Source organism: Eurosta solidaginis, chromosome 1 (assembly GCF_040869045.1).
Source record: "Eurosta solidaginis isolate ZX-2024a chromosome 1, ASM4086904v1, whole genome shotgun sequence".
Lineage (NCBI taxonomy): Eukaryota > Metazoa > Arthropoda > Insecta > Diptera > Tephritidae > Eurosta > Eurosta solidaginis.
In genome coordinates this window covers 325221054-325241501 of record NC_090319.1, presented here as the reverse complement: position 1 = coordinate 325241501, position 20448 = coordinate 325221054, and the positions used below count along the sequence as shown (strand labels likewise).

Here is a 20448-nt window from a genome sequence, read left to right as displayed (position 1 = left end):
CGGTTGACCGCACAACACAAAAACAAACAACTTCAGCAGGATGGGTTGTTCATCTTGTATCAAAAGAATACTCACCGGCCCAGATTTTAATCAAATTTTGCACATAATGAAACCAGAACTCTTATCGCAAAGATAAACTCTTTGAACCACTTTTTATCCGATTTTTCACTAGAATGGGACCAAAATATAGAAAAAGGACTGCCGTATCCGAATATTTGTAATAAAAAATTCTATTTTCTTTCGACTGAGCAAAAATATAACGAAAACAATAAAATATAGCTCTTATTTAACAGTTGTTAACTTATTTATACATGGAGGTGCGAAACGAAATGGCGAACCTTATGGCCACTTGAGAAAGATGACCATTTGGGAAAAGCATGGTAGTGATAACGTCAATATCGTGGACATTTTAACCATTTGAAATTGGACGATGTGACTATTTCATTTAAGCATAAATTCAATTGACTTCATGGTGAATTGAAGTGGTCATAAGGTCAACTGACGCAATGGCCGTTGACCTTGTGTCACCCCTCCAAAAAACTTCGTTAGTTGTAGTTCTTTAAGTGTCATATATAGACTTTCCACTTTGGTCTAGTAAATCTCGTCTACTTAATGCCATATGTATGTGCATTGTACATACATACATAGCGTAAGTTGAAGTACGCAGTATCGAGCTTCCAATAATTATTTTATTTATTTATTTATTTATTAAACATTTCTTAATGCATATTTTAAATAAATTACAATATTGAAAGAGCACATTCTATTACTCTATAGCATAAGAAAGGTACATAGCATTTTTTATATTAAATTTTTAAAATAGTATTAAATGCCAGTTCACATATTAAAATTCTTTTTCAGTGTGGGGTGTATAGTTTTTAATAATATTATAGAATAAACTCATAATAATTCAGATAATTAGTTAAGATTACGATAGAGAAATAATTGATAATTCGTTAATTAGTTAAGGTTCCGATAGAGAAACAGTTGATATAGTTAAAAAAGTTACATATGACTTACAACAACGTCCTCAGCAAGGCTTCTAGATCGTAGTGGCTAAAACTAATCAGATACATTTTTATTTTATTTTGAAATAGGTTAAGATTTCTTATAACTTGTACAGAAGTAGGGAGAGTGTTGAACATTTTGCACGACGTGTATGTATAAAAACTTCTGAAGTGAGATGTCCTAGCATGCGGGATTTGTACCGATGGAAGCAGATTTCTCCTAAGGTTGTAGACTTCAGACGGATAACTTTCTAAGTACCCCGATCTAATAAAGAACGTTTTTAGGACTTTAAATAAATATAGATGACGACATGGTAGTATATCTAGTCTCCTAAAGGATATCATAGCGTGAGACCTGTAGTTTGCGCCACATATGCGTCTTATAATTCCCTTTTGGAGTGTTACAATGGGTGACAACTTACTAGCCGAGGCGCCACCCCAGCAGGTAATCCCATATTGAAGTTTCGATTGGACTAGACCATAGTAAACAGCTTTTAGAGTGGACATAGTGCAAAACTTTTTGAGACGATAGAAGTGACGGGTAGTGTACAGAAAGTAATGTTTTAGTTTCTGAATGTGTGCAGACCAATTTAAATGATTATCGATTGTAATGCCTAGGTATTTGAAATTTTCAACAACATCAATCCTGAAGCAGTTATCACTGCATTTAACGTTGGTTGCAAACGAACTTTTCGTGCCATTCAAAGTACACACCATATGATGCATGTTAAAACGTGCGCATTCTGCTGAATGAAAAAAAAGATCACAAACCTCAAATTCTTTGGGAGCAATGCTAAAATACATCAACTTCGTTTTGTTACTAACTAGTAGCTTGTGTAAAGCAAACCAAGTCTTCAGCATATGTACATCGTGGCTAATATCACATATTAGTTCGAAGTAACTCGTTGTACTATACGCAATGGCAAGATCATCTGCAAAGGCAGTCGTTTTGCCCTTCAATGGAATTGAAAAAATTGAATTAATATAAATGAGGAACAGTACCGGGCCAAGGACAGAGCCTTAGGGTACGCCCAGATTAACTTCCTGCAGGCTACTGTAGTAACTACCCACTTTAACTTTTTGTATTCTATTAGACAGATAAGATGTAAACCATTTGTACATAAAGCCACGAAAACCTGCACTATGTATTTTTTCCAGAAGTATATTCCTGTTTACCATATCAAAAGCTTTTGTTATGTCGACAAATAAACCAGCACAGTTACTTTTACTATCTAGAGCTTTGTACACCTTTGAACAGAAATCTAGTAGAGCGTCCTCTGTTGAGAGTCTGGATCGAAATCCGATTTGCATGGGGCTGAAAAAGTTCGATTTATCTAGAAAGTTCACAACTCTATTTTTAACCGCCTTTTCAAATACTTTGGAAATCGATGGGAGTAGAGATATGGGCCTGTAGTTACGTGCGTCCCTCTTATCCCCTTTTTTGAAGATCGGGATTACAATGGCACATCTAAGATCATCAGGAAAAACACCCTGAGTTATACTTTTATTGAATAAATGTTTCAGTATATCTACTATATTGAGCGATATTTTTTTTAATAAACTATTTGAAATACCGTCATCGCCGCAAGAGCTAGAGTTGGTCAATGTTTTTATAATTTTAGCGATTTCGAAGCTGGATATGGGGTTAAAAAAGAAACTATTAGTTGCAACTTGGCATAAGGGTAGATTGGCTGCAAACTGACAATCACAAAGGGTTGAACTTGAATTACCAATCGAGGTAAAGTATGTATTAAATTTGTTAGGAACTTCTTCTGGGTCTGTAGTCAGCTGGCTGTCAGCACGTAGGGTAACTGGCTCGTGGCTCCCTACACTGTCCCTGTTTAGGAAACTGTGGATGACGCCCAATTACTCAAAGCACGTTAAGTAATCGTACCCATAAAGAAAAGAACAAAAGCACACGAATTGCTAAATAATTAATAATATTAAAGAAAAAAACTGTAATTAAATTTTTGGCGGTTAGTATGACAGACAGCAAAAGTCCGCCTATAATTTAATACCGAAATATGTTTTAATAGAAACACATTTGACTGTGCATATGTGAGAAACAAAATGCCTACGAGTTGATTGGGATAGTCAATCATTTTTTGGGGACCTGAACAGGACCAATCATGTGCTCAAATTAATGTACTGGATTTACATACGCTTAACAGCTAGAGGTTCAGCTATTACAGAAATAAGAGTCAATATGCGGGACGAAAAACAGTATGGCCAGTGGAAACCTCGCATTGGAACTATCCGTTGTGGAGACTGACTCTCGCCCAATTTGAACTTTGACAAGAACTTTAAGACGGATTTTCCCTCAATAATGGATTCGACAGTCGATAAAGGATGCAAACAGGACATCATCTCACTCTACACAGACGGATACAAAATATACTGCGAAGTTGGTGCAGGAGTCTTCTTCGAACAACTAAAATTCGCACTCTCCATTCGTTTCTCAAACTCAATAAGGATCTTCTGAGCAGTGGTACCAGGTGTAGAGGACTCGTATTTCTTGTTAAGAAATCATCGCGAGGTATACGAGATTCGCTGTTTAAGTCTTTATACTATAAAAAGCGTTAAGCGAAGCAGCAAAATCAGCGACCATCACATGCATTTGAGTACTTCGTCGCCGTAATATTGATGGCAATGAAAAAGCAGTTGTACTAGCAAAGTTCGGGGCAACGAAAGACATCACTGAAGCAGTAACGATACACTATCCACTTACAACAAGAGACCTACATAATAGTTTCATGAAAACTGCTATGGGAAATTTGTGATCCACAGGATCTGTAGAACCAAACAAATATGGGTTGATTACGACCAGAATTGAACAGAGTTGCCTGGGTAGGACATGGAAATAAATATTCCGAATCACAGCCACAAATAAGTAACACGAGCCATTGGGCCTACACGTGGAAAATGGTTCCGTACAGCGACGTATGTAGGAGCTGCGACCAAAAGGTTTTGCAAATCAACTGCCACCTCTGCGAATGTTTAGCTCTAACGGATATCAAGTATCGAACATTGGGCTGTTTTTTATTGAAAAATCAATACTCCATAAATCCCCCTTCCTCTTCAACGGCTAGTTCGAGAGGGAACTTGAGGTCAGCTGAGCCTCGCCTGCTAACGAAACAAGATTCACCAATGGTAGATGAGGTTGACAATTGGCTTGGAGAAGCTATAAACTACGCTGATAACCCCTTGAAAGGATTGCGCTACTAAACCTCTTTGAATCATTGTCACTATCTCTCTTCTCAACCTGCGAAGAGTATTTATACTGTTACAACTAGTTCATCTTAGCTTATTTAGGCGGTTTATTGGTGACATTGAATGGTTGCACTATGTATTTGCTGCCGAGGTGGTCCCTTATCAGTATTTTAAAAATATTAGCCTCTGCCCAATGGTCGACAAACCCCCTACAACGTATATCTCTTATGAAAAGATTCTCAGAAAATATTTGTCTTAACAGATACCGGTAATATCTTATGGTGGCCTTGCCAGACTTCTCACTTCCTCAAAGGGTTTTCTCTACCCATTTCAATATAAATTGCGCTCACAAATATGGACTTCGCCAAATGAAAATATCCTCCTACACATTGTAAATCACTAAATCAAATTCTCGCATTGGATCAATGGTGTTCACTCGCTAAAAACTGGCCAGCTTTTTGAGAAATTGCCTTATGTGTCAGAAATATGAAAAGCGAGCGCAGAAAATAATATTTTCTACGAGTTTCTACATAGTCAGTCCGGACCTGCCTTCGACAATCCATAACTGGCGCCTATTCGACTTGCACCTGTTAGCAAAATTACTAAAATAATTGCATATATGTATATTGGAGCGGGTCAAATTGTATGGATAGATTTTTTTTCATCAGGAGTATAGCAAAAACGTAATTTACATATGATTCTAAGAAAAATTGTTCAAGACGCCATAGCTGTATGTCCGATTTCGAGTCCCCGACTTTTGCAAAATAGATTTTTGCCATATGAATGTACGGTTTGGCAAAAAAATCTTCATAGCTACTGATAGAATTATAGGAAAAATATCATATGGGGCTTACATCAAAGGTATTTTACGTAGATTTCATAATCTGTATTAATATCTATAGTGTTTTTGAATTTTAGTAAAGATATCAGGCTTAAATTATGAGAAATTAGCCTAAAATGAACTTTTAACTACTATATTATCATTTTTAACAAATTTCTTATAAACATTTTTTTCTTTACAGATAACATAAGTTCAGAACATTTCCAATAACTTTCATTTAGACAGTTTTTCTTTTTTCGAATTCGTTTTAGTATAAAAAAATTAAAAAAAAACCTATATTTTCATGTAATCAGCAAAAAAATAAAATTTTTATAATTTTAATGTAATTTATTTAAAAAATTATCTTTTTTTACTTAGAATTGACCATTTTAACGTATTTTTCAAAATAAAAAGAATGTTGTGTTATTATTTTTTAAAATCTTTTTTGCTCTCCATTCGTGATTGGTTTTCACCACTTTCTGCTATAACAGCCATAACACCTTCACGTTTTTTTTTTTTATAACACGTTTGGAAACAGATGTTAATAACGGTACATATCTTCCTGTTCCTTGTATATGCATTGGAATATTAGGATCATCTAGTGTTGGCTCATCATAATCTAAGAATTGTACCAAGGGATCATATGGAATATTTCTTGTGAATGCCAGTTCAGATAGTAAATTATCGGCATTCAGATCAATCATATCAGTATAATCTGAAGCGTTAAAATTGATATTATGTTTTTTGTAAACTCTATGTTTAGTTGGATCAGGTATTTTTTCTCGATAGCATAAAATTTGTTTGATAGCTCTATCACGTATGGCTTTTCTATCATCAAATAACATTGTTAATAAAATGTTTTCTGGATGAACGTAATATGAATTATTTTGGATTACACCATCTACAATATTAAGTAAATTACGAGGTAGGTATCACTTGATAAACCAAATGCAATAATATCGTGTTCAAGTATATGTGATATAGTGGATTCAGATGATGTAGAAGGATTTGGTTCATCCATTTTAAATTTAAATACAACAAGTAAGGAAGGTTAAGTTCGGGTGTAACCGAACATTACATACTCAGTTGAGAGCTATGGTGACAACATAAGGGAAAATAACCATGTAGGAAAATGAACCGAGGGAAACCCTGGAATGTGTTTGTATGACATGTATATCAAATGAAAGGCATTAAAGAGTATTTTATGAGGGGGTGGACCATAGTTTTATAGGTGGACGCCATTTAGGGATATAGCCATAAAGGTGGATCAGGGTTGACTCTAGAATGCGTTTGTACGATATGGGTATCAAATCAAAGGTGTTAATGAGTATTTTAAAATGGAGTAATCCTTAGTTCCATAGGTGGACGCCGTGTCGAGATATCGCCCCAAAGGTGGACCAGGGGTGACCCTAGAATTTGTTTGTACAATGGGCATTAAACGAATGGTGTTAATGAGTATTTTAAAAGGTAGTGGGCCTTAGTTCTATAGGTGGATGCCGTTTCGAAATATCGCCATAAAGGTGGACCAGGGGTGACTCTAGAATGTGTTTGTACGATATGGGTATCAAATTAAAGGTATTAATGAGGGTTTTAAAAGGGAGTGGTGGTTGTTGTATAGGTGGTCGCCTTTTCGAGATATCGCCATAAAGGTGGACCAGGGGTGACTCTAGAATGCGTTTGTACGATACGGGTATCAAAAGAAAGGTGCTAATGAGTATTTTAAAAGGGAGTAATCCTTAGTTCCATAGGTGGACGCCATTTCGAGATATCGCCATAAAGGTGGACCAGGGGTGACCCTAGAATTTGTTTGTACAATATGGGCATCAAACGAAAGATGTTAATGAGTATTTTAAAAGGGAGTGGGCCTTAGTTCTATAGGTGGACGCCGTTTCGAAATATCGCCATAAAGGTGGACCAGGGGTGACTCTAGAATGTGTTTGTACGATATGGGTATCAAAAAAAAAAAAATAAATGTAAGGCGCAATAACCTCCGAAGAGATCTAAGGCCGAGCTTCTCTTCCAATTTGCGTCGTGCTCCTCTTGATTTTTCCCTACAAATTGGCCGGACGGGACCTACATGTTTTATGCCGACTCCGAACGGCATCTGCAAGGCAGATGAGTTTTCACTGAGAGCTTTTCATGGCAGAAATACAATCGGAGCGCTTGCCAGACACTGCCGAGGGGCGACCCCGCTTAGAAAAATTTTCTTCTAATTGAAAAATCTTATTTCTAAAATTTTGATGTTGCTTTGCCCGGGAGTTGAACCCAGGGCATACGGTGTGATAGGCGGAGCACGCTACCATCACACCACGGTGGCCGCCATATGGGTATCAAATTAAAGGTATTAATGAGGGTTTTAAAAGGAAGTGGTGGTTGTTGTATAGGTGGTCGCATTTTCGAGATATCGCCATAAAGGTGGACCAGGGGTGACCCTAGAATTTGTTTGTACAATATGGGTATCAAAAGAAAGGTGTTAATGAGTACTTTAAAAGGGAGTAATCCTTAGTTCCATAGGTGGACGCCGTTTCGAGATATCGCCATAAAGGTGGGCCAGGGGTGACTCTAGAATTCGTTTGTGCAATATGGGTATCAAACGAAAGGAGTTAATGAGTATTTTAAAAGGGAGTGGGCCTTAGTTCTATAGGTGGACGCCTTTTCGAGGTATCGCAATAAAGGTGGACAAGGGGTGACTCTAGACTTTGTTTGTACGATATGGGTATCAAATGAAAGGTGTTAATGAGTATTTTTAAAAAGGAGTGGGCCTTCGTTCTATAGGAGTTCGCCTTTTCGAGATATCGCAATAAAGGTGGACCAGGGGTGACTTTAGAATATGTTTGTACGATATGGGTATCAAATGAAAGGTGTAAATGAGTATTTTAAAAGGGCGTGGGGCTTAGTTCTATAGGTGGACGCCTTTTCGAGATATCGCCATAAAGAGGGATCAGGGGTGACTCTAGAATGAGTTTGTACGATATGGGTATCAAATGAAAGGTGTTAATGAGTATTTTAAAAGGGCGTGGTGGTAGTTGTATATGTGAAGGCGCTTTCCAGATATCGACCAAAATGTGGACCAGGGTGACCCAGAACATCATCTGTTGGATACCGCTAATTTATTTATATATGTAATACCTGCCAAGATTTTAAGGGTTTTTTATTTCGCCCTGCAGAACTTTTTCATTTTCTTCTACTTAATATGGTAGGTGTCACAACCATTTTATAAAGTTTTTTCTAAAGTTATATTTCGCGTCAATAAAACAATCCAATTACCTTACCATGTTTCATCCCTTTTTTCATATTTGGTATAGAATTATGGCATTTTTTTCATTTTTCGTAATTTTCGATATCGAAAAAGTGGGCGTGGTCAGAGTCAGATTTCGTTCATTTTTCATACCAAGATACAGTGAGTTCAAGTAAGCACGTGAACTAAGTTCATTAAAGATATGTCGATTTTTGCTCAAGTTATCGTGTTAACGGCCATGCGGAAAGACAGACGGACGACTGTGTATAAAAACTGGGCGTGGCATCAACCGATTTCGCCCATTTTCACAGAAAACAGGTAACGTCATAAAATCTATGCCCATACCAAATTTTAAAAGGATTGGTTAATTTTTTTTCGACTTATGGCGTTAAAAGTATCGTAGACAAATTAAATGAAAAAGGGCGGAGCCACGCCCATTTTGAAATTTTCTTTTATTTTTGTATTTTGTTGCACCATATCATTACTGGAGTTGAATGTTGACATAATTTACTTATATACTGTAAAGATATTAAATTTTCTTTTAAAATTTGAATTAAAAAAAATTTTTTTTTAAAAAGTGGGCCTGTTCGTTCTCCGATTTTGCTAATTTTTATTAAGCAGACATATAGTAATAAGAGTACCGTTCCTGCCAAATTTCATCATGATATCTTCAACGACTGCCAAATTACAGCTTGCAAAAGTTTTAAATTACCTTCTTTTAAAAGTGGGCGGTGCCACGCCCATTGTCCAAAATTTTACTAGTTTTCTATTCTGCGGCATAAGGTCAACTCATCTACCAAGTTTCGTCGCTTTATCTGTCTTTTGTAATGAATTATCGCACTTTTTCCGTTTTTCGAAATTTTCGATATCGAAAAAGTGGGCGTGGTTATAGTCCGATATCGTTCGTTTTAAATAGCGATCTGAGATGAGTGCTCAGGAACCTACATACCAAATTTCATCAAGATACCTCAAAATTTACTCAAGTTATCGTGTTAACTTTAACTTTAACCTTAACTTTAACTTTAACTTTAAATTTAACTTTCACATGGCTCAATCAAATTTTTTTTCGATCCTGATTATTTTGATATATGGAAGTCTATATCTATCTCGATTCCTTTATATATGTACAACCAACCGTTATCCAATCAAACTTAATATACTCTGTGAGCTCTGCTCAACTGAGTATAAAAAGCTGTAAAGAAAAAACATTTCCATAAGAAATTTGTTAAAAATGATAATATAGTAGTTAAAAGTTCATTTTAGGCTAATTTCTCATGATTTAAGCCTAATATCTCTACTAAAATTCAAAAACATTATAGATATTAATACAGATCCTGAAATATACGTAAAATACCTTTAAAGTAAGCCCATTATGATATTCCTATCTCCTATATTTCTATCAGAAGCTATGAAGTGTTTTTGGTCAAACCCTACATTCATATTGCAAAATATCTATTTTGCAAAAGTCGGGGACTCGAAATCGGACTTACAGAGCTATGGTGTCTTCAACAATTTTTCTTAGAATCATATGTAGATTACGTTTTAGCTATACTCCTGATGGAAAAAAAATTTTACACGCTCTAATGAATATGTGCATACAGGGGCGGATTAAAGGAGGCGCTAGCAGGGGCTATAGCCCCGGGCCCCAGCATCGGGCGGGCCCCGCGAGATCGAATAAATAATATCCTATTACGTATTGTATATTAGAAATATTAGCAAATGATGTTAATCAAAAACGTGACACACGACAAGAAGCTTTAGCTTTACTGAATCATATAGTTAAGATTGAGAATATTTTTATGGCGATTTTCTGAAATAGCATTTTTCAAAGATTTAACGCGATTAGTCAATATCCTCAAAAAGTTAATGTAGACTTAATCTCTGCTAATAACATGCTACTTTCACTAGTAGATTTTGTTCAAAATTTGCGTGATTCTGACATTGAGCAAGAAGCTAAACAATTGAGTGATTTTGTAAATCAAGAATATTCTGCTTGTAATAAAAGAAAAATCACTCGTAAGTTTACAGACAAGGAAGTACAAGTCGATAGTTTAAGCAAAGAGGATAAATACAATAAGAGCCGTCACTCGTCGTAGTCGCTACTTTTTTTTTGGGCGAGATGTTTATAAATGTCTTCTATACATTTTCGTGGGGTATTTGTTTTTATTTTTCGACTGCATTTAATTATTTAATTTAATTATCTTTCCAAAAATCACAGTTGCACAAGGAGCCTACACGGCATGGATAAATGCGAGACAATTAAAAATGTCCCTCTCAGAAAACATTCGGCATCAATTTTTTCAATTTCCAGGGAGATACTCGCCACAAAATAACGAGTGACGGCTCTTATTGTATTTATCCTCTTTGGTTTAAGTGCGACTGATAATTTTAGGATAAATACATTTTATGTTATTATAGATAAACTTGTTGCCGAGTTGCAAAAACGAAGTAAAGCGTATAACCATATTATCAACTTATTTAGTTTTCTTACCCAATTATTATTAATAACATCAGATGAATTGGAAACTAAAGCAACGAATTTGATAAAAGTTTATTCGGATGATTTGCAAAATGACTTATTATTAGAACTCAAACAGTTTATACCCCGCTTGAAACTGCAGCCAAAAGGCTTTTCTCTAATAGAACAGAAAAATTATATAACGAAACAGAACAAATTCTGTGCCATTTGCAAGTTCTTAATTGTATTGTAAATGTGAACATGATCGAAGTATTCCCGAATATCTACATCGCTTACAGGATTTTGGTTACGATTCCAATAGCAAACTGCGAATCTGAAAGGTCATTCTCGGTTTTAAAAAGAATAAAAAATATGTATCGATCAACTACATATGTTAGATGAACGGTTGTCCGCATTGATGAGGTTACGCATTGAAGTTGATTTACTTCGATCGATTGACTTTGATGATTTGATAAGTGACTTTGCCAGAGCAAAATCAAGGAAAAAATATTTTTAATTGTATAATAATTTATAGTTTTTAATATATAAGTACCAAAGAAAAAATATTTGTGAGAATAAATTATAAAAATAATTATAACAGTTTTTATTTATTTTAAAAAAAAAAAGATCATATTTTGCTCCCCTTAAGTGGGCCCCATATTCATTTTAGTCCCGGGCCTCGTAAATCTTTAATCCGCCCCTGTGTGCATATTTAGTTATTCATGTAGGTTGCTATGTGGTAAAATGTGCGTTTTAATAAAGATTTGCGCTCAACTGAAAAATACTCGCAATTTTTTTATAGAAGCGTGTCAAGGTGAGTTGTGGCAAAAATATGAAAATTTCAATTTGGAGAAAATCTGGTACAATAATGTACATATCCCAAGGTTAACTACAATTTAAAGTATATCATTCATAAGAGATATGTTCATTGCTTAGAATTGGAAGCATATTAACCCCTTAACTACCGCAGCTAACTTTTCTAGTTTGTAACAAGCAACTACTTACATAAATTGATCAAGGGGCTTATTGGAAAGTAACGGTTGCTAGTCAAGGACTTCTTGTGTCTATTTTGCCTTTCTGTCTGTTAGGTCGTTATTTAGATCGGGTTATGTGCTTAATTAATAGGAATATGTATTTCCGTGCGTCTATCGTTTGAGGCGAAAGCGTGAATCTACAAATATTGACGAAGGTACCCCTATTGCGTAGCTCTACTCTTTTTCATTCGTTTCTCAGTTCCATTCAGTAGAATATGCTACTCATCAGGTAATAGAGGGTTAAAATTCGGATATTACATGAATTTCGAGATTGGACGCGCCGATGGTGTCACACTACCGACTGTCAGTCACCTAAATATCTTAGGGGTAACGTTCGATAATACTCTAACCTTCAAAGCTCATGCCACCGAGATTGTTTCTAAAGTACAAAGTCGCAACAAAATCCTCAAGTCGCTTGCCGGCAGCACCTAGGGAAAAGATAAAGAAACGTTGCTAACCACGTACAAAGGGCCGGCCACTCATGAACTACGCGTCACCAGTCTGGTCGCCTGGTCTTAAAAATACGCACTGGAAAAGGCTACAGGCCTGTCAAAATGCTGCAACCATAACTGCCACCGGATGTCTCCTTATGACTCCCGAACACCATCTACATAGTGAGGCCAAAGAGCTCAATATTAAAGAGCACAACGAAATGTTGAACTCTAACTTGTCCAGAATCAACCCCAACATACGTAATGTATGTATGTCCTACATGTGATGTGTTCCCACATGACACCAACCATCTTTTCAATTTTAATGTGGATCCTACGCCTCTAACACCAATCTCCCTATGGTCCGTCCCTGTTGAAACAGCCAGTTTCCTTGGACTCCCGTTAGAAGATTTTGATGACAATTTGTGGGTGGTCGTGCCCATTGAATGGGCCGAAGCACGTTTAATACAACAACATGAATTTCTAGCTACTATTTAGAACGCTGTTAGCTACTCAGAAGCAACTTTAACAACAAAACAATTTTTTGTGTATTTGCAGAAAGAAAAAAATGTTATAATTGAAACATCATTGGGTAAAATACGTGGACGATTTCTCAAATACAGATCCGGTGAACCTGGTGGCTATTACAGTTTTAAGGGAATTCGTTATGGTGAAGCGCCGATTGGAGCCAGAAGGTAAAATGCTTATCTTTATATTCAGATAAATCCAGATTATAATTTTATTACTTTCAGATTCCGTGCTGCTGCACCAGAAAAACCATGGCTCGGTGTACGTGATGCATCACGTGAAGGAAATAGCTGTCCGCATAAGAATATGATATTGGATACATTTAAAGGCAGTGAAGATTGTCTGTTTTTAAATGTTTTCACAACTAAACTACCTGGCGAGGATGGGTGAGTTCATATTAAATTCTTGTTTGCTAGGGTAGAAATATGCAACTACATGATATAGAATAACAGATTTACAAGTTCGGTCAGCAAGAAAGTTCAGGAGGTCAAAACAAATCGGTACCACTGCAGTACCACTGAGTAATAGATTCGAAACCTTCGCCACGGAGGGTTAAGGAGCTTAGACTACTACCGCACACTGTACCACGACCTAGAAAGTTCGACGTGGCCATGTAAAATCGATAATACTCCTCAAAACTTTCGGAAAGTTTCGCTATCGCTAAAGAAGGAGAATCATATCAAGGGAGTGTTTTATCGGCTACTGCAAAATTAAAAATCACAAGATCTAAATCCCTATCGTTTTAGCTCGCATCTCAAATTTAAATTGTGATTCTCACATTTTAAAATTCTAAACCTTACTTTTTTTTTTATTTACTTCTTTTTTATAGTACAAAACTCATGCCCGTTATGATTTGGTTACACGGAGGCGGCTATTCGTTCGGATCAGGCAATGCTTTTATGTATGGTCCTGATTACTTGGTTGCCGAGAATATTGTTTTAGTGACTCTTAACTACCGACTGGGTCCTTTAGGGTTTTTAACTGCAGGTCCGGATGCACCGGGCAATCAAGGCTTAAAGGTGAATAGCATAATTATAACATATCGCCGTTCACTTGTCGGAAATGAATTTTAAAAATTTGCCCCCGTACTTAACACAAAAAAAAAAAAACCATCAATTGTTAGCCCAGCGAATTCATTCAAGGGTTCTGACAAGTTCAATACGATGTACAATTCATTTTTACCTTTTAACAAATACATTTTTTTTTATTAATTTAGGATCAAATACTCGCCCTAAAATGGGTACGTGATAACATCCCTGCCTTTGGTGGTGATCCAAAACAAGTGACCATATTCGGTGAATCGGCAGGTGCCTCATCCGTGCAAATGCTTTTGCTTTCACCAGTCGCTGAAGGCCTATTCCATCGCGCAATCTCCCAAAGTGGTTCCACGCTCAATCCATGGGCAATGACTGATAGTTCGTCTGATCGAGCATATCATTTAGCTGCCAATTTAGGTTATGTTGGAGGCAACGATACAAGCGAAATATTAGAATACTTGCGACGCATACCTTCTATGAAATTAGTAGAAGCTGCGCCTACAACGTTGACAGCGGAGGATTCACGTAATAATATTGGCTTGCCATTTGTACCGGTTGTGGAAGGTTATTGGAATACTGCTGACGCGAAAAAGATATTCTATGAACAGCCTTTCATAACACAGCATCCCGATGAGTTCTACAAACAACATAAATTCCATAGTAATGTACCGTATTTGACGGGCTACAATACGCATGAAGCTATGTTATTTATAAGAAGTGAGTGGTAAAATTGCAAAAATTAAACGACACGTTTTAATATGGCATATGTCTGTTTCAGGACTACGTAAACATCCTCAACTATTAGAGTTAATCGAAAATGATTTTTCACGTATGGTGCCACGCGATTTGAATGTCACAGAGGATCTTAAAGGTGTTACACGTGACATACGACAATTCTATTTGGGTGCTAAGCCTGTTGGCGAAGACTCGGTAGATGAAATGATTGCTGTGCGTATTATTCCACTTCTGAATTTAATTGATTGATACATGTTTAAAATAAACAATATATATATCTACTTTTGCTTTACCTTTCTAGCTTTTGACTGATCTCATGTTCCTGCAAGGTATACGCAAAACAGCACGTAATCATGCTAAATTTGGTAAAGCGCCCGTTTATATGTATCGTTTTTCATATGATGGCGCGCTAGGACTATATAAGCGCATGTTGGGCATATCAAGAGCGGGTGTCTGCCATGGCGATGAGTTGGGTTATTTATTTAAATTTGGTTTCTTCAATTTGAATTTAGATCCACGTTCAACAGAGATTCTAGTAAAAAATCGTATGGTGCGTATGTGGACGAATTTTGCCAAATACGGGTGGGTAGAAAATTCTAAGGGAATTAAAAAATTTAAATTTTTAAATAATTATTTTTATTGTTAATTTAATTATTTTATAAAACTTACAATTCATATCAGTAATCCAACGCCACAAGATGATGTTGACAACATGTTGACCACTAAATGGGCGCCTATTAATCCACAAACTGTGATGGAGGATATCAATTATTTAGATATCTCTGGTAATATGAAGATGCGCAGCAATCCAGAAGCAGAGCGGCAACATTTCTGGGATTATATGTACGAGCGTTTTAATGGTGCTTCAATGTAGATAATATTTAGATAGTTGAGCACACATTTTAATCACACAAATGTGCAGCTGCATTCAAAATTTTATTTATGCCATAAATTTATACAAAGTGATGTCACAAAAGCAACATTGGGAGAAATAGCTGCACTGAAATCTTATTTTTTAATGGTAGTGCTTTACAATAGGTATTTATATTTTTCTTTCAGCACCTCCTTAGTTAGCTATATTATTTGTATTGAATATTATACGCGTCAGAAAATCTCTTTAAGCCTGCTGGGTTGTGTTTATATACATATCTTTTTATATTCGAAATCAGTTTTTCCGCTGCTGAGTGGAATATGGCCCTATCTAATTTTGAGATAGGGCCTTCTTCAACGGAATTCTCAGATAGGAAGTTTTTGAAATAAATTCTGAAAAAGCGCGTTATTCAAACGTTTTCTGAGATAGGATGATTTTGAAACGGCAGCCGAGATAGGGTGAGATTCTACACAACAGTCGAATTGCATTGGTCTGGTACCTCAAAGAAAAAAGCCCTTAAACAATTACCGAAACCAACCAGAAGTAGTGCCAATATGATTTCAAAAACAATTGATCTTGGAATGAAAATTCCGAAATGTTTCCGAATTTATTCGAAATAATTCTGAACTCGGCAAAAATTCTCAAAATTGTTCCAATATTATTTCGCAAACATTCTCGATATTGTAATCTCAAAACGGTGCCCTCAAAGTTCCGAAAACAATTTCGGAATAACCCCGAAAAAGTATCGAAGCCAACTCCGCAATGTTTCCCTATCGCTCCTGTTGATTCGGAAATTATGCCGAAAACAATGCCCAAATGGCTTCGAAATAGTAAAGAAATGAGTAAAAAGCACACATTTTTCCAGCCTGTGCTGCTGGAAAGGGATAGTAAGATTTTGCAAACGCAAGTGTCATTTCTTGTTTTGGAGATTTTCATTATTAAATTTTCGATTTTTCTTCCGACTTCTTTTCTTTATCGATAGATCTGATTTTGAGTCTAATTTTTTCTAAACTCCACTGTGCATCGCAGTGAACTCCTTGTGGAAGTTCTACATTGATGATTTCAAAAACAATTTGTTAAACTTTTAATTGGTAATTAGTAAAAAAAAGTGTCCTCTATGTAGCTCGATTCGAATTTCGAAATTTTCTTGAACTTCTGTATGAATTTTGCAATCGTTCGGGTGGAACTTCTTTTTCTTGTTGCTTTGTTCTCCAGAAATATACAAAAAATTACGAGTTCGAGCAAATTTTTTCCGAGTTAGCGAAATATTCCTTGATATTTTACATGTGAGTCTGCAAAGCTGCTTGAAAATTATAACAAACAGATCAATTTCTTCATATTCTTATTGAACTATACTTAAAATACAATAGATTTCTTGTCATTCGCTACTCATTTCGCATTAACAAAATACTAATTTATATTACATGTACTTGGTAGCATTACGTTAGAGTTATAAATATTATTTTTAAGTTAAAGAGTTTAAAAATTATTTTTTAGCATTTCATATGCCCACAGCATTTACAATATTTATACAAACATATATGATTTAACATATACATAAACAAGCTACACACATATAACTATAGTTACAATTGGTATTTTCTTCATTTGTACATAGTCAAATTTCAAAACTTAGTTACTATGCACTTAAAAATTAATTTATTATTAATAAGTTAAAGTTTACTTTTGAAAACAAATTTTATTGATTATATAAGAATTTTTTTTTTATTGAAATAAAAATTGTTAATTATAAATATTATTTTGGAGTTTTATCTTTATTTGCCGCTGTCTGCGGTCCCTTTGAGTGATACAAATACATTTGTAACAAAAATATACTGCTATCAATAGTAAGTTCCGCTTTCGAAAGTGTTTTAATGCGTGATTTGACCTTTTCTAAAATTTCGCGTTCAGGGGGTGTTAAAGTTTCAAGTATCTGCAAAATATTTAAAGCTTGCTTATACACTTTTTACTTGGAATTTTTATTTTGTTGCACATACCTCGTCTATGTATTCCGCAGATTCGCCACGCTCCTTCATTGTTGCAACAATCGTATCAAGTTTTTGTGATTTGTCAATCAAACGCTTGTGTTCCGATTTTTCAAAATTAGAACGCTCAATGGTATTGTATAAAGCTTTATAGCACATATTTAATATCATCCTGACACTCTGTTAAAAAAAACAAGATGCCGTATATAAAGATTTTATAAAGTTTGCACTATTCAGCCTTATAATATACCTGTTTAGTTTTGAAATGAAATAAAAAGAATGCTTTCGCCGGTCCAGTACCACCACCACCTGCTTTTCTTATTGTCTTGATTTGTATAAATTGATCTTGAAAGAGATAATATGACAGTAATTTCGCTTCGCGTGCTGGTATCATAGCTTCCTTTTGCAAATCCTCTTGCTCAATGAATTTCTTCATGTGTATAATGCGAAAAATACGGGCTGCTTTCGAACCATACCGTTCAGTGATAACACGTCCAAACCAAGATAGTGTCAATTCTTCAAAAGCGCGACTCAAATCCACAACGTACTGGCCTCCACCCATTTCACCAATTTTACGTATAAAACCCAATGGATCATCCGCTAAAATAATGTTAAATTGAAGTTTTTGGCTTTGAAATGTTAAGAGGCATTAAACGGAAAAAGTGGCTATATAATCGTAAAACTATTTGCCCTTTCGTACACTAAATGAGATTTTATTATATCGTTGCTTGAGTAGAAAGTCGCTTTGTCTCAAAGAAAAACGCATTATCGGGGAGAACGGTTAAAAACGTCATATTTCAGAATTTGGACCTGGGACTTCGGAATCACCTAATGTAGAGATTGCTTCTTCGTGCAATGATTAGTCAAAGAAGTTGCTGGAAGGAAGTAGAAAAAATTATCCCTATCAAACCAAAGCGCATGTTTATATATGTAAGAGAAGAATGGTAGCTTAAAGAAGCAGAAGAAATCTTTGCGTTTGGTGAGGTCAAATGAAGACCCAAATTACGTTTACTTAAACTATAACTAAGCAACTGTCACACTATTTCTAAAAACTATAATTAGTTATGGATCTAAAGATAATACTATTATATCCGATACACTATTTCAGAGTTATTTTAATTTAAGAAAGGTGTTCCGATCACGGATCGTAAAACGTAATACGGGCCCAGAGTACTTTCGATACGTAGAACCGGCCAATATCGGGTGCCACTTCGTAAACGCTATATATCAGCCAAATTTTAACTCCAAATGTTTTGACTCTATGCTAAGGTAGTGAGTTTTTAAATAAATTCCAAAATAGGTTGTACATCAAAATTCTGAATTAGAGAGCTATTCAATAAAATTCTGAGAAAAAGATCCTGAAAGGCGTTTTTCAAAAGTCTACTGAGTTGGGGCGTTGGGGCGATAGGCTGATATTACACGTTTTCATGCAATAGAATTTTCCTGAATCATTTAATATGTTGTTGTTGTTGTTGCTGTTGTAGCGATAAGGACACTTCCGATTGTTTTGGGGAGTGTTATCGATGTTGATGGTCCTTCGCCGGATGCAGATACGGTACGTTCCGGTAACAAAGCCCGACCATCTCTTGAACGATTTGTTTATGACCACATACGACCTTCTAGGCCATATCGCCCTCCCATCCCCTAGATCCATAAGGAGTTCGGTGTCGCAAGAGCCTCGGTTGTTAATGTAACACAGGATTCGCCACGGATAGGTGATGTTGACAATTGAGTTTGGAGAAGCTATATATTGCAACCTAAAGGATTGCGCTACACAACCCCTTGAATATATTTGGCATTTCAGTCGCTTCTTGCGACAGGCATACCTACCACGGGTATATTCGAACCCCATAACCTTTAACGTTTTTGTGCAGAATTGCCAACAATATCTTAGTTTTTATAATGTTTTACGTACCTATGAGTGAAACATATTGATCTAAATATTTGATTAAATCCAGATTATTGGATTTCTTCTCAATCATTTGTTTTATTTCTGCTAAAGTGAAAGGATTTGAGGTTTCCTACAAAACAATAAAACAAAATTAACTAAAATGAAAGTCTGCCAATTCTACAACTTTCACTTACCTTCTGCCATGGATCAGTACGCTCATACATTTGTTTTAGAATATATTTGAAACATTCACTTGCGCTAGTCCCAAGTTTTTGCTCGATTGCGCCCAACATTAATGTATCTCGAAAATCCTGATGAAAACGACTAAAATTCACATACCATAATATCCCCGCATCCGTGGCTTCTTCAGCTTTTGCATTTCCTGCTTGTACTTTTGCAATGAATTGCAAATTTATATCTGGTGGCGCAAAATATTGATAAGCGTCAATTTTAAGTTTTGGTACTGCTTCTTCCTCTGTAGAAGCCAGCTGCGGTAAACGTATTAGATAATTATCGCTTACTAATGTTAGGAATGCATCACGATAGGATTCAACTTTTTCCTTAGCTTCAGAGTTAGCAATACATTTAAGCAGCACATTGGTAGCTGTTTGTGGGCCCCCGTGTAGCAGTTCCTCAGCAATGGTAGCACCGACTGGACCATATTTTGTATGCAGCAATTGTATATAGCTGTAAGTATGAACATTGCTTGTTACTTGTATTCGGTCTAAGAATCATTACAAGGTTATTACCCTGGATAGCGTAATATATAAAATATTTCTTCGCGTTTTAGTCCATATTCCGCCAGATATGGATTTGACTCGCAGGGCATAAATTCGACCAACTGGTATTTCACAAGTACCGCCAACGCTAAAGATACCTGAAATTGTGAATCTTAAAGTTTACATGCAATTCTCTAATGATCTCATATAATATTATGTGTACGTCACCTCTTTCCGTGACAATTTTGTTGTTTTTATAATTGCCAGCAACGTGCGCGACACCGCACAAAATAAACAATCAGCCACGGCTTGCACAGTCTCCCCAAAAACTTGCTTCACCACCACAGAACAAAGATTTGCATATTCGATAGACATTTTGCAAGTCCTTAGAAAAGCCAAACAATGAACCCCTTTTTCCGACAAATTTTTTTTTTTTTTTCAATTAGTTCTTATCAGCAGACATCAGTTTGGGTCAGCTGTTTGA

At 35.9% G+C, this 20448-nt stretch overlaps 2 protein-coding genes across 7 annotated transcripts in view; one reads left to right on the top strand and one right to left on the bottom strand.

The window, feature by feature from the left end:
• LOC137237813 (carboxylic ester hydrolase) overlaps positions 1 to 17033 on the top strand; it is a 140238-nt gene extending 123205 nt beyond the window's left edge. For 5 of the 6 annotated variants that reach the window (XM_067762019.1, XM_067762017.1, XM_067762015.1 and 2 more), the window contains 7 exons: positions 12757 to 12893; positions 12951 to 13112; positions 13556 to 13745; positions 13943 to 14480; positions 14542 to 14711; positions 14800 to 15080; positions 15180 to 17032. In XM_067762019.1, the coding sequence (XP_067618120.1) occupies positions 12757 to 12893; positions 12951 to 13112; positions 13556 to 13745; positions 13943 to 14480; positions 14542 to 14711; positions 14800 to 15080; positions 15180 to 15372 (1671 nt within the window). In that variant the 3' untranslated portion in view covers positions 15373 to 17032. Of the gene's footprint in view, positions 1 to 12756; positions 12894 to 12950; positions 13113 to 13555; positions 13746 to 13942; positions 14481 to 14541; positions 14712 to 14799; positions 15081 to 15179 lie in introns of all 6 variants that reach the window. The other variant, XM_067762013.1, reaches the window with a different exon arrangement.
• A 33-nt stretch (positions 17034 to 17066) lies between these two features.
• Polr3C (RNA polymerase III subunit C) lies at positions 17067 to 20448 on the bottom strand. The gene is made up of 7 exons (XM_067762021.1): positions 20193 to 20448; positions 19995 to 20122; positions 19440 to 19932; positions 19270 to 19375; positions 17605 to 17954; positions 17367 to 17534; positions 17067 to 17302 (listed from the first exon to the last, which is right to left on the bottom strand). The coding sequence occupies exons 1-7, from the start codon at positions 20337 to 20339 to the stop codon at positions 17126 to 17128; spliced, it is 1569 nt and encodes a 522-aa protein (XP_067618122.1). The 5' UTR covers positions 20340 to 20448; the 3' UTR covers positions 17067 to 17125.